Source organism: Chlorocebus sabaeus, chromosome 20 (genome assembly GCF_047675955.1).
Source record: "Chlorocebus sabaeus isolate Y175 chromosome 20, mChlSab1.0.hap1, whole genome shotgun sequence".
NCBI lineage: Eukaryota > Metazoa > Chordata > Mammalia > Primates > Cercopithecidae > Chlorocebus > Chlorocebus sabaeus.
In genome coordinates, this window is record NC_132923.1 from 99,155,064 (window position 1) to 99,172,901 (window position 17,838).

The 17,838-nt window shown below is 42.7% G+C and overlaps 1 protein-coding gene and 1 non-coding gene across 2 annotated transcripts in view; one reads left to right on the forward strand and one right to left on the reverse strand.

Annotated features, from left to right (window-relative positions):
* INPP5B (inositol polyphosphate-5-phosphatase B) overlaps positions 1 to 17,838 on the forward strand; it is an 81,727-nt gene that overhangs the window by 41,008 nt on the left and 22,881 nt on the right. The window contains 6 exon segments of the mRNA XM_037997307.2: positions 10,099 to 10,195; positions 12,436 to 12,603; positions 13,848 to 13,949; positions 14,742 to 14,856; positions 15,203 to 15,319; positions 16,368 to 16,555. Coding sequence (XP_037853235.1) covers positions 10,099 to 10,195; positions 12,436 to 12,603; positions 13,848 to 13,949; positions 14,742 to 14,856; positions 15,203 to 15,319; positions 16,368 to 16,555 — 787 coding nt within the window.
* LOC119626281 (U6 spliceosomal RNA) lies at positions 17,353 to 17,456 on the reverse strand. Its single transcript, XR_005242470.1, has one exon. It is a non-coding gene; the product is annotated as a U6 spliceosomal RNA (small nuclear RNA).

The following is a 17,838-nucleotide window of genomic DNA, read 5'->3' on the forward strand; positions in this document are numbered from 1 at the left end:
AGTATGAGTGCCCCTTGTATTCAGGGTAGAGAGGAGCTCAGTTAGAAAGCAGCAGTATGGTAAGGCCATTCATGTCTCTTGAGTTCCAACAAAAGGTAGTATCTGGAAGATTAATAAGTGTTCAGTGTAAGAAAACATTCAGTAAGCTTATCATGCGTTTCTACACAGAGTACAACAGCAATGTATTCCACAACAGTAAAGCAAAATAAGTGAAATTATTCCAAGTAAACTAAATTAGAAGGCTTTTCATGAACTGGACAACTGTTGGAACCAAGCTGATATGGGATTGCTAGCTGATTCCAATATATGCCCAGAATTAGAATGTTGATCCAGATTTTTGTATTACCTATATCTCTTGTTTCTTCTGAGCTGCAGCCAGAGATCACTAGTTGGTTAATAGGAATAAGTAGGGTCAATTTAAATTGCAGGAAAAAACTTAAACACAACTGATGAGACTACAACCTAATGACCATGTTTTTTTGTTTTGTTTTGTTTTGTTTTGTTTTGTTTTGGAGACAGAGTCTTACTCTGTTGCTCAGGCTGAAGGGCAGTGGTACGATCTCGGCTCATTGCAACCTCCACCTCCCAGGTTCAGGCAATTCTCCTGTCTCAACCTCCCGAGTATCTGGGATTATAGGCACATGCCACCACGCCCAGCTAATTTTTGTATTTTTTTTTTTTTTTGTAGAGATGAGGTTTCACCATGTTGGTCAGGCTGGTCTCGAACCGCTGACCTCAAGTGATCCACCCGCCTCAGCCTCCCAAAGTGCTGGGATTCCAGGTGTGAGCCACCACGTCCAGTCTAACCATTGAAACATATATATTTTTTTCCTCTTGCCAGTCTTTCATTTTTACTAAAGACAAATCATAGTAAGACCAATTTGCTTTATTATACTTAGACTGATTATTTGTATAAAGTGCAGCAAGAATAAATTGTTTTTACATAGGCTTTTAAAACTGGCTTTGATGGAAGTCTGCTTCTTGAGAAATCTTAGATAATACTTTTTTAAAGCTGAGCCCAGCCATGGGTTTGTACCCCGAAATACCTGTAAATTGGCTAAATTTCTCTCCTCTTGAGGTTCCAAGATAACTTGGGGCTCCTGGCCTGTCAGAAAGTGACATTCTTTAATTACCACAGGTTAGGAACCCTGTACAGGGTCTGTAGCCAAGGTATGAGGCCAGTTTTCTCAAGGGGCTTTTATTGGCTCTGAAAGTCAAATTTGATTCCTTAAAGGAAAACATACCATTCCAATCAAAGCCTTGGTAAAATAACCAGTTTCTCCAATTGTGTCCTATTGCAAAAAGAAACAGATTCTTATTGCACTTATGCAAATAACTGTATCGCTGTAAGTTGGGAATACTCACAAATAGTTTCCAAATTCTGGAGAAATCAGGTAGAGTGAAACAAATATGGTCTAAATTTTGTTCACAGTAGTATACTTTACTCAATTTTTAAAAGCTGTAACTAGCTCAAAAGTTTTCTTGACTCTGAAAAACAAAACAAGGGATCAGCAACATTTTAAGCAAAGTCAAAAATATTACTTTAGTCTTCTATTAGTTCAGTCCATGCAGTTAACTTCTGTTCTGATTGATATTCAAGAACATTTCAGCTTTACATGAGTCCTGAAAGTTTTTCCTCAATTCTAATGTCACAGTCTCCAAACTTATTAGAAACCTGCATTCAAGAGCACTTTTCAAAGTCCTATAGCTGATTGAAACCACCTTTGAAACGGGATTAAAACAAGACAACAATTGTGTGTGGATGACAAAATGTTTTAAGGCAGCCACAGTCAAAAATACGATTGACAAAGAAATTTGGTTACCGCAGTGGCATATAACAATTTTACATAACAATTGTAATTATTAGGAACATACACTAAGTCATGAGAGAATTATGAGAGTTTTCCATAATTTTGGAACATATACCAATAACATATTTTTATTTATTTATTTATTTATTTATTTATTTATTTATTTATTTATTGTTGAGACAGAATCTTGCTTTGTCGCCCAGACTGGAGTGCAGTGGCATGATGATCTCGGCTCGCTGCAACCTCTGGCTCCTGGGTTCAAGCTATTCTTCTGCCTTAGCCTCCCAAATAGCTGGGACTACAGGTGTGCACTACCATGCCCAGCTAATTTTTGTATTTTTAGTAGAGATGGGGTTTCACCATGTTGGCCAGGCTGGTCTTGAACTCCTGACTTCAGGTGATCCTCCTGCCTCAGCCTCCCAAAGTGCTGGAATTACAGGCTTGAGCTACCGCCCCTGGCCTCAATAACATATTTATACAAATACAGCCCAAAGAAAGCCAAACACTATTTCATATTTGATAATCCTTTATGATTTATATACCAAATAAGCCAAATTTCACTTTGCCTTACTATACTATTAATGTTAAACGCAATTCTTAATGAAACCTTATAGACAAATCTATCCAACTGTAATGCCTGACCATAAGGTAAGATTTTCATTAACCTTTTATAACCCTTTACAATTTTTTTTTTTTTTTTTTTTTTGTGAGACAGAGTTTTGCTCTTGTTTCCAGGCTGGAGTGCAATGACGTGATCTTGGCTCACTGCAACCTCCGCCTCCTGGGTTAAAGCTATTCTCCTGCCGCAGCCTCCTGAGTAGCTGGGATTACAGGCATGAGCCACCATGCCTGGCTAATTTTATATTTTTGGTAGAGATGGGGTTTCTCCTTGTTGGTCAGGCTAGTCTTGAACTCCCGACCTCAGGTCGCCTCAGCCTCCCAAAGTACTGGGATTACAGGCATGAGTCAACATGATTGGCTCACCCTTTACAATTTTTTTTGTTAAAGAGTGGATTAGTGCTCTATGAAAAACTTACTGTACTTTTATTCTAATGTTTAATTTAGAGAAAAACTGAATAATACCCTCTTAACTTTAGCCAGTATGTTCACACACAGAATTTGGTTTACAAGATTAATTTTTCACAAACACTTAAACTTTCAGCTTTATTCTATTTAACTTAATCCTTCAACTCTTTAGGTGAAAAAACAAATCCACATTCCCATGACTTCTTTTATATGTATGTATGTGTGTGTGTGTATATATATATATATATATATTTTTTTTTTTTTTTTTTTTTTGAGACGGAGTCTTGCTCTGTTACCAGGCTGTAGCTCAGTGGAGCGATCTCGGCTTACTGCAATCTTCACTTCCTGGGTTCAAGTGATTCCTCTGCCTCAGCCTCCTGAGTAGATGGGACTACAGGTGCGCACCACCACACCTGACTAATTTTTTGTATTTTAGTAGCAACAGGGTTTGACCATGTTGGCTAGGCTGGTCTCAAACTCCTGACCTCGTGATCCATCCGCCTCGGCCTCCCAAAGTTCTGGTATTACAGGTGTGAGCCACCATGCCTGACCGACTTCTTATAATCTTTTATGAAAAACACATTTCACTTTCTCTACACACCTTGCATATAAAACTGTTTTTATTTCCCAAATATTACTTAAGTCATGGAACTAAAAGGCATTATACTGTTTACTTTTCTGACAAAAAATACTTTATTTAAGCACTTTTTTTTTCCTGGACAGAATCTCGCTCTGTTGACTATAATGCGGTGATCTTGGCTCACTGCAGCCTCCGCCTCCTGGGTTCAAGCAATTCTCCTGCTTCAGCCTCCCAAGTAGCTGGAATTACAGGCATGCACTACCATGCCAGCTAATTTTTTTTTGTATTTTTAGTAGAGACAGGATTTCACCAGGTTGCTCAGCCTGGTCTCGAACTCCTGACCTCAGGTGATCCACCTGCCTCGACCTCCCAAAGTGCTGGGATTACAGGTATGAGCCACTGTGCCTGGCCTTATTTAAGCTCTTATTATTATTATCATTATTTGAGACAGAATTTTGCTCTGTCATCCAGGCTGGAGTGCAGTGGCACAGTCTCGGCTCACTGCAACCTCTGCCTTCTGGGTTCAAGCAATTCTCTTGTCTTGGCCTCCCAAGTAGCTGGGATTACAGACGTGCACCACCATGCCCAGCTAATTTTTGTATTTTTAGTAGAGACAGGGTTTCACCATGTTGGCCAAGCTGGTCACAAACTCTTTACCTCAAGTGATCTGCCTGTCTCGGCCTCCCAAAGTCCTGGAATTTCAGGCATGAGCCACTGCGCCCAGGCTAAGCACTTATTATCTTAAACCAATTAGTTAAAACTCTTTCATATGTAAACATTACATGCACAACACATATAAATACACAGAAAAAGATCCAGTAGTTGTAAGACTTTTCATTTGCCAGTAAAGAATGCAGTTTCCATGGCCTAATAAGCAGGCACAGCTAGCAGGCAAAAGGTCCCTTTTTTGTTTTTTTTGTTTGAGACGGAGTCTCGCTCTGTTGCCGAGGCTGGAGTGCGGTGGCACGATCTCGGCTTACTGCAACCTCAGCCTCCCGGGTTCAAGCGATTCTCTTGCCTCAGCCTCCCGAGTAGCTGGGATTACAGGCATGCACCACCACACCCGGCTAATTTTGTATTTTTAGTAGAGATGGGGTTTCTCCATGTTGATCAGGCTGGTCTGGACCTCCCAACCTCAGGTGATCCGCCTGCCTCTGCCTCCCAAAGTGTTGGGATTACAGATGTGAGCCACTGCTCCTGGCGCCTTGATTCTTATAGATTCCACTCATTTCCAAAGTTACTTAGGTAAACAGTTTTTCCTCTACTCCCTTCAATGAGGTGGTTTCATACGTTTGTGATACAGGTTAGACACTTTTGTCATTTTCTGCATTTTACTCCAGAACTTCCTGATATCCTAAATTTTTTTTTTAAATTTTGCATACATTAAGGTTCACTCTTTGTGCTATAAAAATTTGTGGGTTTTGAAACCCATAGATAGTACCATGTATCCACCATTACAGTTTCTTTGAGTACAATTTTGCTGTCCTAAAAAGTCCACTGTTCTTCATTTATTGGACCCCACCCTCACCCCTAAAACACCTGGCAACCATTGATTTGTTTACCATCTCTATAGTTTTATCCAGAATGTTGTGTAATTGGAATCATAATATATAGCCTTTTCAGATGGACTTCCTTCATTCAGCAATATGTACTTAAGATTCATTCACATATTTTCATGGCTGGATAACTAATTTTTTAAATTGCTGAATATTTTATTATATGGATGTATCACAGTTTATTAACCTATTTAAATACATCTTGGTTGCTTCCAGTTTTTGGTGATTATAAATAATGCTGCTATAAATATTTCTGTGCAGGTTTTTATGTGTACAAAAATTATTTTTCTTGCCATGTTTTTTTAGAGGTGGAGTCTCCCTCTGTCACCCAGGCTGGAATGCAGTGACAAGATCACACCTCACTGCAGCCTTGAACTCCTGGGCTCAAGTAATCATCCCTCCCCAGCCTCCCGGGTAGCTAGGACTATGGGCATGTGTCACTACTTTTAATTTAATTTAAATTTAAATTTTATTTTATTTTATTTTATTATTTTTTAAGAGATGGGGGTCTCTATTGTCCAAGCTGATCTCAAACTCCTGGGCTCAAGCAGTCCTCCTGCCTCAGCCTCCCAAATATCTGGGACTATAGGCACACGCCATGGTGTCCAGCATGTTTTCATATCAGTAAATACCTAGGAGTGTGATGGGTAGATCATATGGTAAGACTGTTTAACTTTTTAAGAAACTGCCAAACTGTCTTCCAAAGTGGCTCTATGATTTTCCATGCCTACTATCAATGGACGAGAGTCACTGCTCCTTTGCATCCTTGTCAGCAATTGGAATTGTCAGCTGGTTTTCTTTCTTTCTTTTTTTTTTTTCTTTTCTTTTTTGAGACAGAGTTTCGCCCTGTCGCCCAGGCTGGAGTGCAGTGGCGCAATCTCGGCCCACTGCAAGCTCCGCCTCCTGGGTTCACACCATTCTCCTGCCTCAGCCTCCCGAGTAACTGGGACTACAGGCGTCTGCCACCATGCCCGGCTAATTTTTGTGTGTTTTTAGTAGAGACGGGGTTTCACCATTGTTACCCAGGATGGTCTCGATCTCCTGACCTCGTGATCCGCCCGCCTCGGCCTCCCAAAGTGCTGGGATTACAGGTGTGAGCCACCGTGCCCGGCTGGTTTTCTTTTTTTAAAGTTTCAGTCATTCTAACAGATGTCCCAGTACACCATTACTAACATTTGAGTTAGTTAACTCTCTAAGCTCAGCTCTCTAAGCTCAGTGAGAGTAAAGAAAGAGAAGTAGAATCCAGCTGGTGATTTCATTTTCAGAAATAATTCTTAAGCAACTATGGGGTAGTAGAACTCTAGACATAACCCATTCTAGTTCTCCTTTCTTATTTTTGTTTTATTTTGAAGACCGTGGGAAGATTACCTCAAACATTCCAAAAGAATGCTACAGACTTGAACTTGGATGTTATGTATTTAAATATATAAGGCACAAAATGGCTGGGTATAGTGGCTCATGCCCGTAATCCCAGCACTGGGAGACCGAGGTGGGTGGATCACCTGAGTTCAGGAGTTTGAGACCAGCCTGACCAACATGGCGAAACCCCATCTCTACCAAAAATACAAAAACTACCTGAGTGTGGTGCTGCGCGTTTGTAATCCCAGCTACTTGGGAGGCTGAGGCAGGAGAATAGCTTGAACCTGGGAGGCAGAGGTTGCAGTGAGCCAAGCTTGCGCCACTGCACTCCAGCCTGGGCAACAGAGTGAGACCCTGTCTCAAAAAACAAACAAACAAAAAAACATATTCACACATTGGAATTCAGGTTCATTGCGCATTTAATATTGAATTGTGTGACTGCACTGCCTATAATGTGCTGGGTTACCAGTATGCTGAATGATGGGGCTACAGTGATGCATAAATCAGACAAAGTCTAGTCCTCAATAAGCTTACAGTCTAACTGGGAAGAAAAAACACCTACAATACACAACTATCAAGACTGATGGGGAGTACAGGGAGCTATGGAAACACCAATGTCAGGGCATCTGACCAGCCTAGGAGAGGTTAGAGAAGTCTTCTTGGAGGAAATGACCTCTAAGATATGGCCTATAGCAGGAGTTGGTGAAGTGCAGCCTACAGGCCAAATCCAGCCTGCCATCTGCTTTGGTACAGCTCATGAGCTAAGAATGATTTTTTTGCATTTTTAAATATTTGAAAAGATTCAAGAGAATAATGCTTTGTGATATGTGAAAATTGTATGATATTCGAATTTCAGCATCTATAAATAACATTTCATTAGAATGCAGCCACACTCACAGCTGCTTTTGCACTATAGCAGCAGAGTTGAACAGTTGCAAGAGACTGTATGACCTGCAAAGCCTAGGATATTTACTCTGTTGCCCTTTACAGAAAAAGTTTGCCGATCCCTGGCACAGGATAGGATGGGTAGGTGTTAGCCTTATAAAGCAGAGTGAAGAAGAGGGAAGTTGCTTTCTGATGGGATCTTTGTATAGCTGCAGTAACCTTAATATGCTTACGACATGGCATAAAGGAGGTAGGGGCTGAAGGACTGTGGTGAGTATTGGAGCTAGACAAGTGGGTAGGATCCAAACTGGGAAGAGCCTTGGCAATTGTATGTAGGGATTTGGGTTTATCCAGTATGAAGCTTTTAAAAGATTTAAAGTGATGTGATCCGATTTACTTTTTAAAAAAATCCTCTGGCAACAGTGTAGAGATTGGGTTGGAGAGGGTGGGGTGAGAAAAGAGGCAGATAAACTAGTTGAGGCTTTTATAGTCATTCAGGGGAGATGCTGGTAACCTAGACTAGCACAGTGACCCTGGGGATAGGAATATATTGGTTTGAGAGGCATTTAAGAAGCACAATTGAAAGGCTTTGGTGTCTTAGTTTAACCTTAGTCTATAGGCTGTTATAACAAAATACCATAGACTGAGTGGTTTATAAACAACAGAGATTTGACTGGGTGTGGTGGCTCGCACCTGTAATCCCAGCACTTTGAGAGGCTGAGGCGGGAGGATCATTTGAGCCCGAGAGTTCGAGACCAGCCTGGGAAACATGGCAAAACTCTATAACTACAAAAAAATACAAAAAGTTAGCTGGCATGGTGGTGTGGGCCTGTTAAACCCAGATAACAGAGAGGCTGAGGTGGGAGGATCGCATGAGCCCTGGAGGTGGAGGCTATAGTGGACCACGATCAGGCTGCTGTACTCTAGCCTGGAGACCCTGTCTCAAAAAGAAAAAAAAGAAAAAGAAAAAGAAATAATTAAAAAAAAAAATACAGAAAAAAAAAAAACACAAAACAAAAGCAGAGATCAGAGATTTATTTTTCACAGTTTTGGAGGCTGAGAAGTTGAAGATCAAGGTGCTGGCAGATTCAATGTCTGGTGAGGGCCTTCTTTCTGGCTTAGTGGCAGCTGTCTTTTCACTGCGTTCTCACATAGCAAAACGGGAACTCTGATCTTCTGAACCCTTATAAGGGCACTAATCCCAATCATGAGGGCTCCACCCTTGTGACATAAACACCTCACACCTCCTAAAGGTCCTACCTCCTAGTATGTTATCTTGGGAGTTAGGATTTCTTTTTTTTTTTTTTTTTTGAGATGGAGTCTCGATCTGTCGCCCAGGCTGCAGTGCAGTGACCGGATCTCAGCTCACTGCAAGCTCCGCCTCCCGGATTCACGCCATTCTCCTGCCTCAGCCTCCGGAGTAGCTGGGACTACAGGCGCCCGCCACCTCGCCCGGCTAGTTTTTTGTATTTTTTAGTAGAGACGGGGTTTCACCGTGTTAGCCAGGCTGGTCTCGATCTCCTGACCTCGTGATCCGCCCATCTCGGCCTCCCAAAGTGCTGGGATTACAGGCTTGAGCCACCGCGCCAGGCCGGGAGTTAGGATTTCAACATGACTTTAGGCAGGGGTATAAATATTCAGTCTATAGCATTTGGTGATTGATTGGAGGCATTGAAGTGTAATTATTTTCATGTTCAAATGATTATGCTTTCTTTTTTCAAAAGTTTGTTTTTTCTGGTTCATGTGAATGCATGGTTGAGAAATCCATTTTAGTAATAGTCCGCAGAGCAAAATTCTTCAGTGGTGTTTCATTCCTCCAGAGCTCCTTCCCGTAACATGGGTTTTAAAATCCATCTCTGTGACCTCTTCATGTTGTTCCCTGTTGACAAGAGATCTGGCTTTTAAAGAGCAGAGAAGCTATCGGCAGATTAATTTTCCTTTCCAGGTTTATCTTGGTTACTTTCCCAGAATATTTCTGGGTTGGGCCCTTGGGCTCTGGGTTTCACGGCAATTTGTCAACAATGACAAGCGCTTCTCATTTTCTAGAGCTCTTAGACTATTTCCAGTTTTAATCTCTGACCCTTGCCTTTCTCCTCTTTGGAGTGGAAGTCCCTATGTTATGTTTTATAATATGTTGTATAGCTTTTAAAGTCCCTACTCATATGTCAACTCAGTTGACCCTACAGTAAACCTGTGAAGGCGGCAGGACAGGTCAAATTACTGAGATTGAGAGAGGTTAGATGGCTTTTCCAAAGTCAGGAGGTAATAAATAGTAAAGCAGGTGATAAAACTTAGGTAGGTTTTCAGATTTTGTAGTTTTATGCTTTCCTTAATGTACCCTGTATCCAAGAAAAGGGAGTTAGACTAGCTGAAATAGTTACGTTTTCAGCAGTAGAGACACCTGAATGAGATACTTTTTTCTTCTATGTATGGTCTGTGGGACTTCACCCAGACATCAGCATAGGCCTTTTCAAGCAATATGTGGACTACCAATAATTCCTAGACTACAATTTCTGAAGCTGTTTTCTGTATATTAAAGCATATGTATGATTTATTTATTTATCTGAGATGGAGTTTCGCTCTTGTTGCCCAGGCTGGAGTGCAGTGGCGCCATCTTGGCTCACTGAAACCTCCACCTCCTGGATTCAAGCGATTCTTCTGCCTCAGCCTCCTGAGTAGCTGGGATTACAGGCACGCACCACCATGCCTGGCTAATTTTGTATTTTTAGTAGAGATGGGGTTTCTCCATGTTGGTCAGGCTGGTCTCGAACTCCTTACCTCAGGTGATCCACCTGCCTTGGTCTCCTAAAGTGCTTTTCAGGCATGAGCCACGGTGTCCAGCCTATGTATGTATATTTTAATTTCTTCCCCTTCCCTTTAGGTGGTTCTAACTTTGATGGTTTGAGGCCAAATGGGAAGGGACTGCCTGTGGACCAAAGCTCCAGGGGTCAAGATAAACCAGAAAGCTTGCAACCAAGGTAATGCAACTCTCCCTTCATTTGTCCCTTGTAGGACTGAGGTTTTCCTCATAGTACTGAGACCATTTTGGGCATAATGTAACTTGTCCCAGGGTAGCTGGCCTAGGAAATGTTTTTTTTTTTTTTTTTTGAGAGAGATTCACTCTTGTTGCCCAGGCTGGAGTTCAGTGGCGTGATCTCGGCTTACTGCAACCTCCACCTCCTGGGTTCAAGTGATTCTCCTGCCTCAGCCTTCTTGAGTAGCTGGAATTACAGACATCTGCCACCAAGCCCCCAAGCCCGGCTAATTTTGTATTTTTATTAGAGATGGGGTTTCTCCATGTTGGTCAGGCTGGTCTCAAACTCGTGGCCTCATCTGATCCTCTCGTCTTGGCCTCCCAAAGTGCTGGGATTACAGGCGTGAGCCATCATGCCTGGCTGGAAATGTTCTTTTTTCTTTTTTCTTTTTTTTTTTTTTTGATACAGAGTCTCCCTCTGCCACCCAGGCTGGAGTGAGTGGCGGAATCTCGGCTCACTGCAAGCTCCGCCTCCCAGATTCACGCCATTCTCCTGCCTCAGCCTCCCGAGTAGCTGGGACTACAGGCGCCCACCACCGCGCCCGGCTAATTTTTTCTGTTTTTAGTAGAGACGGGGTTTCACCGTGGTCTCGATCTCCTGACCCTGTGATCCGCCCGCCTCGGCCTCCCAAAGTGCTGGGATTACAGGCGTGAGCCACCGCGCCCGGCCGGAAATGTTCTTAATAATACCTGACATTTGGCCGGATGCGGTGGCTCAAGCCTGTAATCCCAGCACTTTGAGAGGCCGAGATGGGCGGATCACGAGGTCAGAAGATCGAGACCATCCTGGCTAACACGGTGAAACCCCGTCTCTACTAAAAAATACAAAAAACTAGCCGGGCAAGGTGGCGGGTGCCTGTAGTCCCAGCTACTCGGGAGGCTGAGGCAGGAGAATGGCGTGAATCCGGGAGGCGGAGCTTGCAGTGAGCTGAGATCCCGCCACTGCACTCCAGCCTGGGCGACAGAGCAAGACTCTGTCTCAAAAAAAAAAAAAAAAAAAAAAAAAGCCAACCTGACATTTATTTGCACTTACTGCCAGGCACCCTGCTCTTATTTGGACTATCTTATTTTAGCCTAAGAGGTAAGTACTTTTTTCTGTTTTACAATTAAGGAAACTCAGGTGATGAGAAGTTACATAACTCATCCAAGGTCCCAGAATTAGCAAGTGGCCAATCTGGAATTTGAAACTGGCAGTCTAGCCCTTCTTTGAAAATGTAGATTAGAAACGTTTGATTTCACTCTTTCATTCTTTTAGGTGTTTCCTGACTCTGAAGTGACTTTTTTCCTGTTTTATTTACTCTTTCCCTACTTGCCCCCGAGGTGTGTTATTATATAAATATTTGAAGTCTGTACTCCAGTGCCCCCTACTGAACATATCCGGAATCTCTCTGGTCAAGATAAAACACCTGTGTCAGTATTTTAGTTACAACTATAAATACAGTACAACGCAAATAGTAATAAAATATAAATTTTCATTGCCTTTCTTTTTATTTTGGATTATTTCTGTGGAATAGATGTACAGAATAGAATGATCAAGTCAAAGGATCTAGAGGGTTTTATAGTTTTTTTCTTTCTTTTTTTTGAGACAGAGTCTCACTTTGTCACCCAGTCACTGCAGCCTCTGCCTCCTAGGTTCAAGCAGTTCTGTGTCTCAGCCTAGGCATGCGCCACCACACCCAGCTCATTTTTGTATTTTTGGTAGCAATGGGATTTTGCCATGTTGGCCAGGCTGGTCTCGAACTCCTGGCTTCAAGTGATCTACCTGCCTTGGCCTCCCAAAGTGCTGGGATTACAGGCATGAGTCACCACACCCGACCTGTCAATTACGTGTTCGAATCCCATACTCTACCACCATTCATGTGGGTGAGGCATTAATGACACTGGGTTTCATTTTTCTCATTTAGAACTGAGGGAATTAGATTATCTTTAAGATGCCCCTCTGGTCTGAGATTCTGTGACTCTATTATCAGGAAAATCTCCAGACAAATATATTATACAATCAACAAAATATAAATTTACTTAATTCCACAAAGAAATAGTGTTGTTTTAGTAAATAAATTTTACTTTGGCCTCCTTTAGTCGTCTGTGACTTAGATGCTTGTATATGGGAACTTTTAGCTTTGTATTCATTCATTTTGCAATAGGGACTCATCCACATATGAAAAAAATATTTTGTCTTTCCAGACAGAATAAATCCAAGTCCGAAATTACTGACATGGTTCGCTCCTCCACTATCACGGTGTCAGACAAGGCTCATATTTTATCCATGCAGAAGTTTGGACTGCGAGATACAATTGTGAAATCACATCTAGTACAAAAAGAAGAGGATTACACCTATATCCAGAACTTCAGGTAAGCTAACTGGGTTCTAGATGTTTTCAGAGCAGAATGATCATTTGACTTTCTGGAATTTGGTCACTTCCCCCTATACCTGGATTTGGAGGCATACTCTTCTATAGAATCTCTCCCCTCATTTTTGAAATGAGTGATTCCATGCACTCTTCATTAACAGGCATTCTGTGCCCTTTCTAGGTGGGCACTGTGGTAGGTGTGGTATAGTGGGAGTGATACGACTTGCAGATAGTTACATAAATATTTGCAGAGACAAATGCAAATGGGTACAGAAGAAGGAGCACCATCCTGATTCTTTTATTTATTTGTTTTTTATGTTTTATCTTTTTGAGACAAGGTCTCACCTAGTTGCCCAGGCTGGAATGCAGTGGTGCCATCACAGCTCACTGCAGCCCACTGCAGCCTCAGCCTCCTGGGCCCAAGTAACCCTCCCACCTCAGCTGCTGGAGTTGCTGGTAATACACATGTGCACCACCACGCCTAGCTAATTTTTTAATTTTTGTAGAGACAGGGTCTCACTATGTTGCCCGCACGGGTCTCAAGCTCCTGGGCTCGGGCGATCCTCCTGCCTTGGCCTCCCAAAATGTTGAGATTATAAGTGTGAGCCACCACACCTGGCCTCCTGATTCTTATGTATCCCTCCAAGGTTTTATACTCCCTTGGTTATTCTGGGCCTTTGAAGAAAGTCATTTAAAATGAAATTAGTAAAATGAAGTTAGCTGGTGTTTGGTAATCTTTTTAGGCAAGATTACTAAAAGCTAAATGAATAAAGGTTGTGAGATTCTGCTAGATCTTTCAAAATGATTGCATTGGGACTATAAGATAAAATAACATTGTTTCTAGGGATGTAAACTGTCAATTATGGTGAAGTAGTTTTTTGAATACTGGAGTTGCTTTCTTGCCAAAAGTAATTACCAAAGCACTTTTCATTTTTTCATTTCAGTAGTATATACAAGGCAAATAATTAGGCAGATAATGGCTGGGTAATGGCTGTTTAAAGGAAGTAGGAAGGTTCAGAGTAGGCCTGTACTGTTTGAAGTTGTTATCACAAAAGCAACAGATACCATGACAGACCACAAGTCACCCCTTGGTGCTGCAGTCTTGGTGTAGGTTAGAAATGATATTTCTTTTGTCTTAAAATGCCAGTCCGCAGAGACTGAAACCAGCATAAATCAGCATGAAATGCTTTCTCCTGTTACCTCCATAGTGATTCGGAGTCACTAATTATTTCTCTTTGGTGACAGGTTTTTTGTGGGAACATACAATGTAAATGGGCAGTCCCCCAAAGAATGCCTCCGGCCCTGGCTGAGTGATGGTGTCCAGGCCCCAGATGTCTATTGCGTAGGGTGAGTGCTTCTCTTCTAGTCCTCTCCATCTTCAAGCACACAGAGCTGTGGTTGAAGGATGGGTCTTCACAGCAGGTGAAGGATTTGAAAAACGAACAGGTGCCTGATAACAGCTGCTTCCCTGTTTGATGTTCTTCCTCATGGCAAGCAAGCGTCTGCCACTCTTAAAGTGGAGTGCTTGGCATTTAAATGCTAATATTTAATTTTTAATGTAATCTTCTGTTAAAATCCTGAATTGCATCCTGAACTCAGTGCATCCTGAACTGAACTTTATTGCTTGGACATTCAATACATTTTTGGTTACAAAGCAAAACTATCTTTTGCCAGAGAAGGAAGGTTAGCTGAAGAAAGTCCCATCAGTTAGTCTTTTTTTTTTTTTAAATTGTTTTTTTTTTTTAATCTTCTCATCACTATACTGGGCATTACTGGTGGGAAGGGGCAGCAGAGCTTGTATGGTATATTGAAAAGAACTAGAATTCGTAATTTATATAGACCAAGGTTTGAATTCCAGTTTGCCACTTGGTGCTTGTGTGAACTAGGGGTTACAGGTAAAATAGGGACACTTCGAACTACTTCATAAGCTGGTCATGAAAAAGAAATGGGTTTTTGTTTGCAAAAGCACCTGGAAAGTTCCTTGGCATTTAGTTCCTTGGCTCTGTTTGTTTATTTTTTCCTCCTGAGGGTCCTGAAGTTTAGCTAGAAAGCTATAGCTTATACACCTCAACCAATCTGAGAATGTGTCATTTGCACATTAGTTTTCTTTACTGTCTAACTGGTTGCTTCTCAAAATAGGTTCCAGGAGCTCGATCTGAGTAAGGAAGCTTTTTTCTTTCACGATACCCCAAAGGAGGAAGAGTGGTTCAAAGCTGTGTCAGAGGGTCTTCATCCAGATGCCAAATATGCAAAGGTAAAAGAGGAGTCAGGGACTTCTTAATTTTATGTGGCTATGCAGGGAAATTCCAAGATCATTTTTCACCCTTTCCATGACCTTTATCTTAAGCCAGTCTTAATTATCCCACAATTTTCATTTCCAGATCTTCCAGAAGGGGTACCTCTGGGTGGGAAAGATGCAGGGTCTTGGCACTCGTAGGTTAGCACATAGCGTGCTTGGTGAGTTGAACAGATGATTACCTGTGTTCTAGTGTGGGGAAGGAGGCACATTAATACCCTCAGCCAGCTTCCAGACTATGTTTCCTTTGGGGTATTTATTCCTGTTTGCAGTTTCTATTTAATACCATGTCTCTCTTTTCCAGGTGAAGCTTATCCGATTGGTTGGGATTATGCTGCTGTTATATGTCAAACAGGAGCATGCAGCTTATGTCTCAGAAGTGGAAGCTGAGACTGTGGGGACAGGAATCATGGGGAGGATGGTGAGTCCTTGGTTGGTATGTTTGGCACATTGAGGGCCTTAGCGCCTGAGGTATTGACCACTTCTGATGACACAGTCACTACACGTGTCCCAGTTGGAAGGTGCCAATATTCCAAGATCAATCATACCCTCAAGCAGGGCTCAGTCGAGCAAACTATTTAGAAACTGTATTTTAGTGGACTGCCTGCGCCTGTCCTCATATTCACCAACACTAGAGCCTCCAGTTGATCCTCCCATTTCACCCATGAAGTATCTTGCAGAAACTATGCTGGGTCATTCAGAAGAACAAAGAATGCTGATAGTAGGTTTGCAATTTCCTCTTCTTATTGAGGCCATTAAAGTTCTGTTTTTAGGTTCTTCTGTGAGAACTTAGCTTTGTGTGGCAAAGGGCACCTATGGTTTGCCTGTGATTTAGTGAAAAGAATACTGGATTAAGGGAGCTAGGTTTTGGGGCCAGGCGCGGTAGCTTACACCTGTAATACCAGCACTTTGGGAGGCCAAGGTGGGTGGATCAAGTGAGGCCAGGAGATCGAGAGGGCTGGGTTGTGGATTCAGCTTTGCCGCTGACTGGCTAGTCATTCTGCCTTCTTTTTTTTTTTTTTTAATCTGTACAATATAGGTAATCCCACAGGATTATTATAAAGATTAAGATAAAACATTTTGAAAGTCTGTAGGGTTTTGTTTGCTTGTTTGTTTTTGAGATAGAGTTTCACTCTGTCACCCAGGCTGGAGTGCAGTGGCGCCATCGCAGCTCACTGAAACCTCTGCCTCCCAGGTTCAACCAGTTCTCTGCCTCAGCCTCCCAAGTAGCTGGGATGACAGGCGCCTGCCACCACACCAGGCTAATTTTTGTATTTTTAGTAGAGATGGGGTTTCACCATCTTGGCCAGGCTGGTCTTGAACTCCTGACCTCATGATCCACCCGCCTTAGTCTCCCAAAGTGCTGGGATTGCAGGCATGAGCCACTGCGCCCAACCAGAAAGTTTGTAGTTTTAAATGACTGACACAATTAAGTTTGAATTGGATTTCTTTGGGGATCCTTTCCACAGGGCAACAAGGGAGGTGTGGCGATCAGGTTCCAGTTCCACAACACCAGCATCTGCGTTGTGAATTCTCACTTGGCAGCCCACATTGAAGAGTATGAGAGGAGGAACCAGGACTATAAGGACATTTGTTCTCGAATGCAGTTTTGTCAGCTTGACCCAAGCTGTCCCCCTCTCACCATCAGCAAGCATGAGTGAGTCTGAGCTTCCACCCTATGTGGTTCACCTTGAGTACATAGAGTTGTGGGCTCTGTCTTTTCATGGGGAGATGCCTGGTGGTGGTTTCCTATTGACGCAATGGTGGTAGCTGCCACCTCTTGGTTATACATGGATTATATCTCTTGAAAACATTTAGTTTCCTAACTTGCCATCTGGCAGATCTCTAGAGTCTTTCTCTTTTCTTACTTTTTTTTTTTTTTTTGAGATGGAGTCTAGCTCTGTTGCCCAGGCTGGAGTGCTGGAGTGCAGTGGTGCGATCTCGGCACACTGTAAGCTCCGCCTCCTGAGTTCACGCTATTCTCCTGCCTCAGCCTCCCGAGTAGCTGGGACTACAGGCGCCTGCTAATTTTTTTTTTTTTTTTTGAGATGGAGTCTTGCTCTGTCGCCCAGGCTGGAGTGCAGTGGTCGGATCTCAGCTCACTGCAAGCTTCGCCTCCCGGGTTTACGCCATTCTCCTGCCTCAGCTTCCCGAGTAGCTGGGACTATAGGCGCCCACCACCATGCCTGGCTAGTTTTTTGTATTTTTTAGTAGAGACGGGGTTTCACGGGGTTAGCCAGGATGGTCTTAATCTCCTGACCTCGTGATCTACCCATCTCAGCCTCCCAAAGTGCTGGGATTACAGGTTTGAGCCACCACGCCCGGCCAATTAGTAGAGAAGGGGTTTCACTGTGTTAGCCAGGATGGTCTCGATCTCCTGACCTCATGATCTGCCCACCTTGGCCTCCCAGAGTGCTGGGATTATAGGCGTGAGCCACTGTGCCTGGCCTTCTTATTTTATTTTTAAATTTTTATTTGCATGTCATCCTTGCTCAGGGACTATGCTAATCTTCTCTGTATCATTTCAATTTTAGTATATGTGCTGCTGAAGCAAGCACACTCTACAGTATTTCTCAAGTATCATGTGTTCTTGGGAAAGTATAAGGTTTATTTATTTATATATTTGTTTTTGAGATGGAGTCTCGCTCTGTCTCCCAGGCTGGAGCGCAGTGGCGCGATCTTTGCCTCATTGCAATCCCCACCTCCCAGTTCAAGCAATTCTCCTGCCTCAACCTCCTGAGTAGCTGAGACTACAGGTACGTGCCACCACACCCGGCTAATTTTTGTATTTTGAGTAGAGAGTGGGGTTTCACCATGTTGGCCAGGCTGATCTTGAACTCCTGACCTCATGATCTGCCCACCTCGGCCTCCCAAAGTGCTGGGATTACAGGCATGAGCCACCACGCCCGGCCATTTATTTTTTCAGTATTTAATTTTATC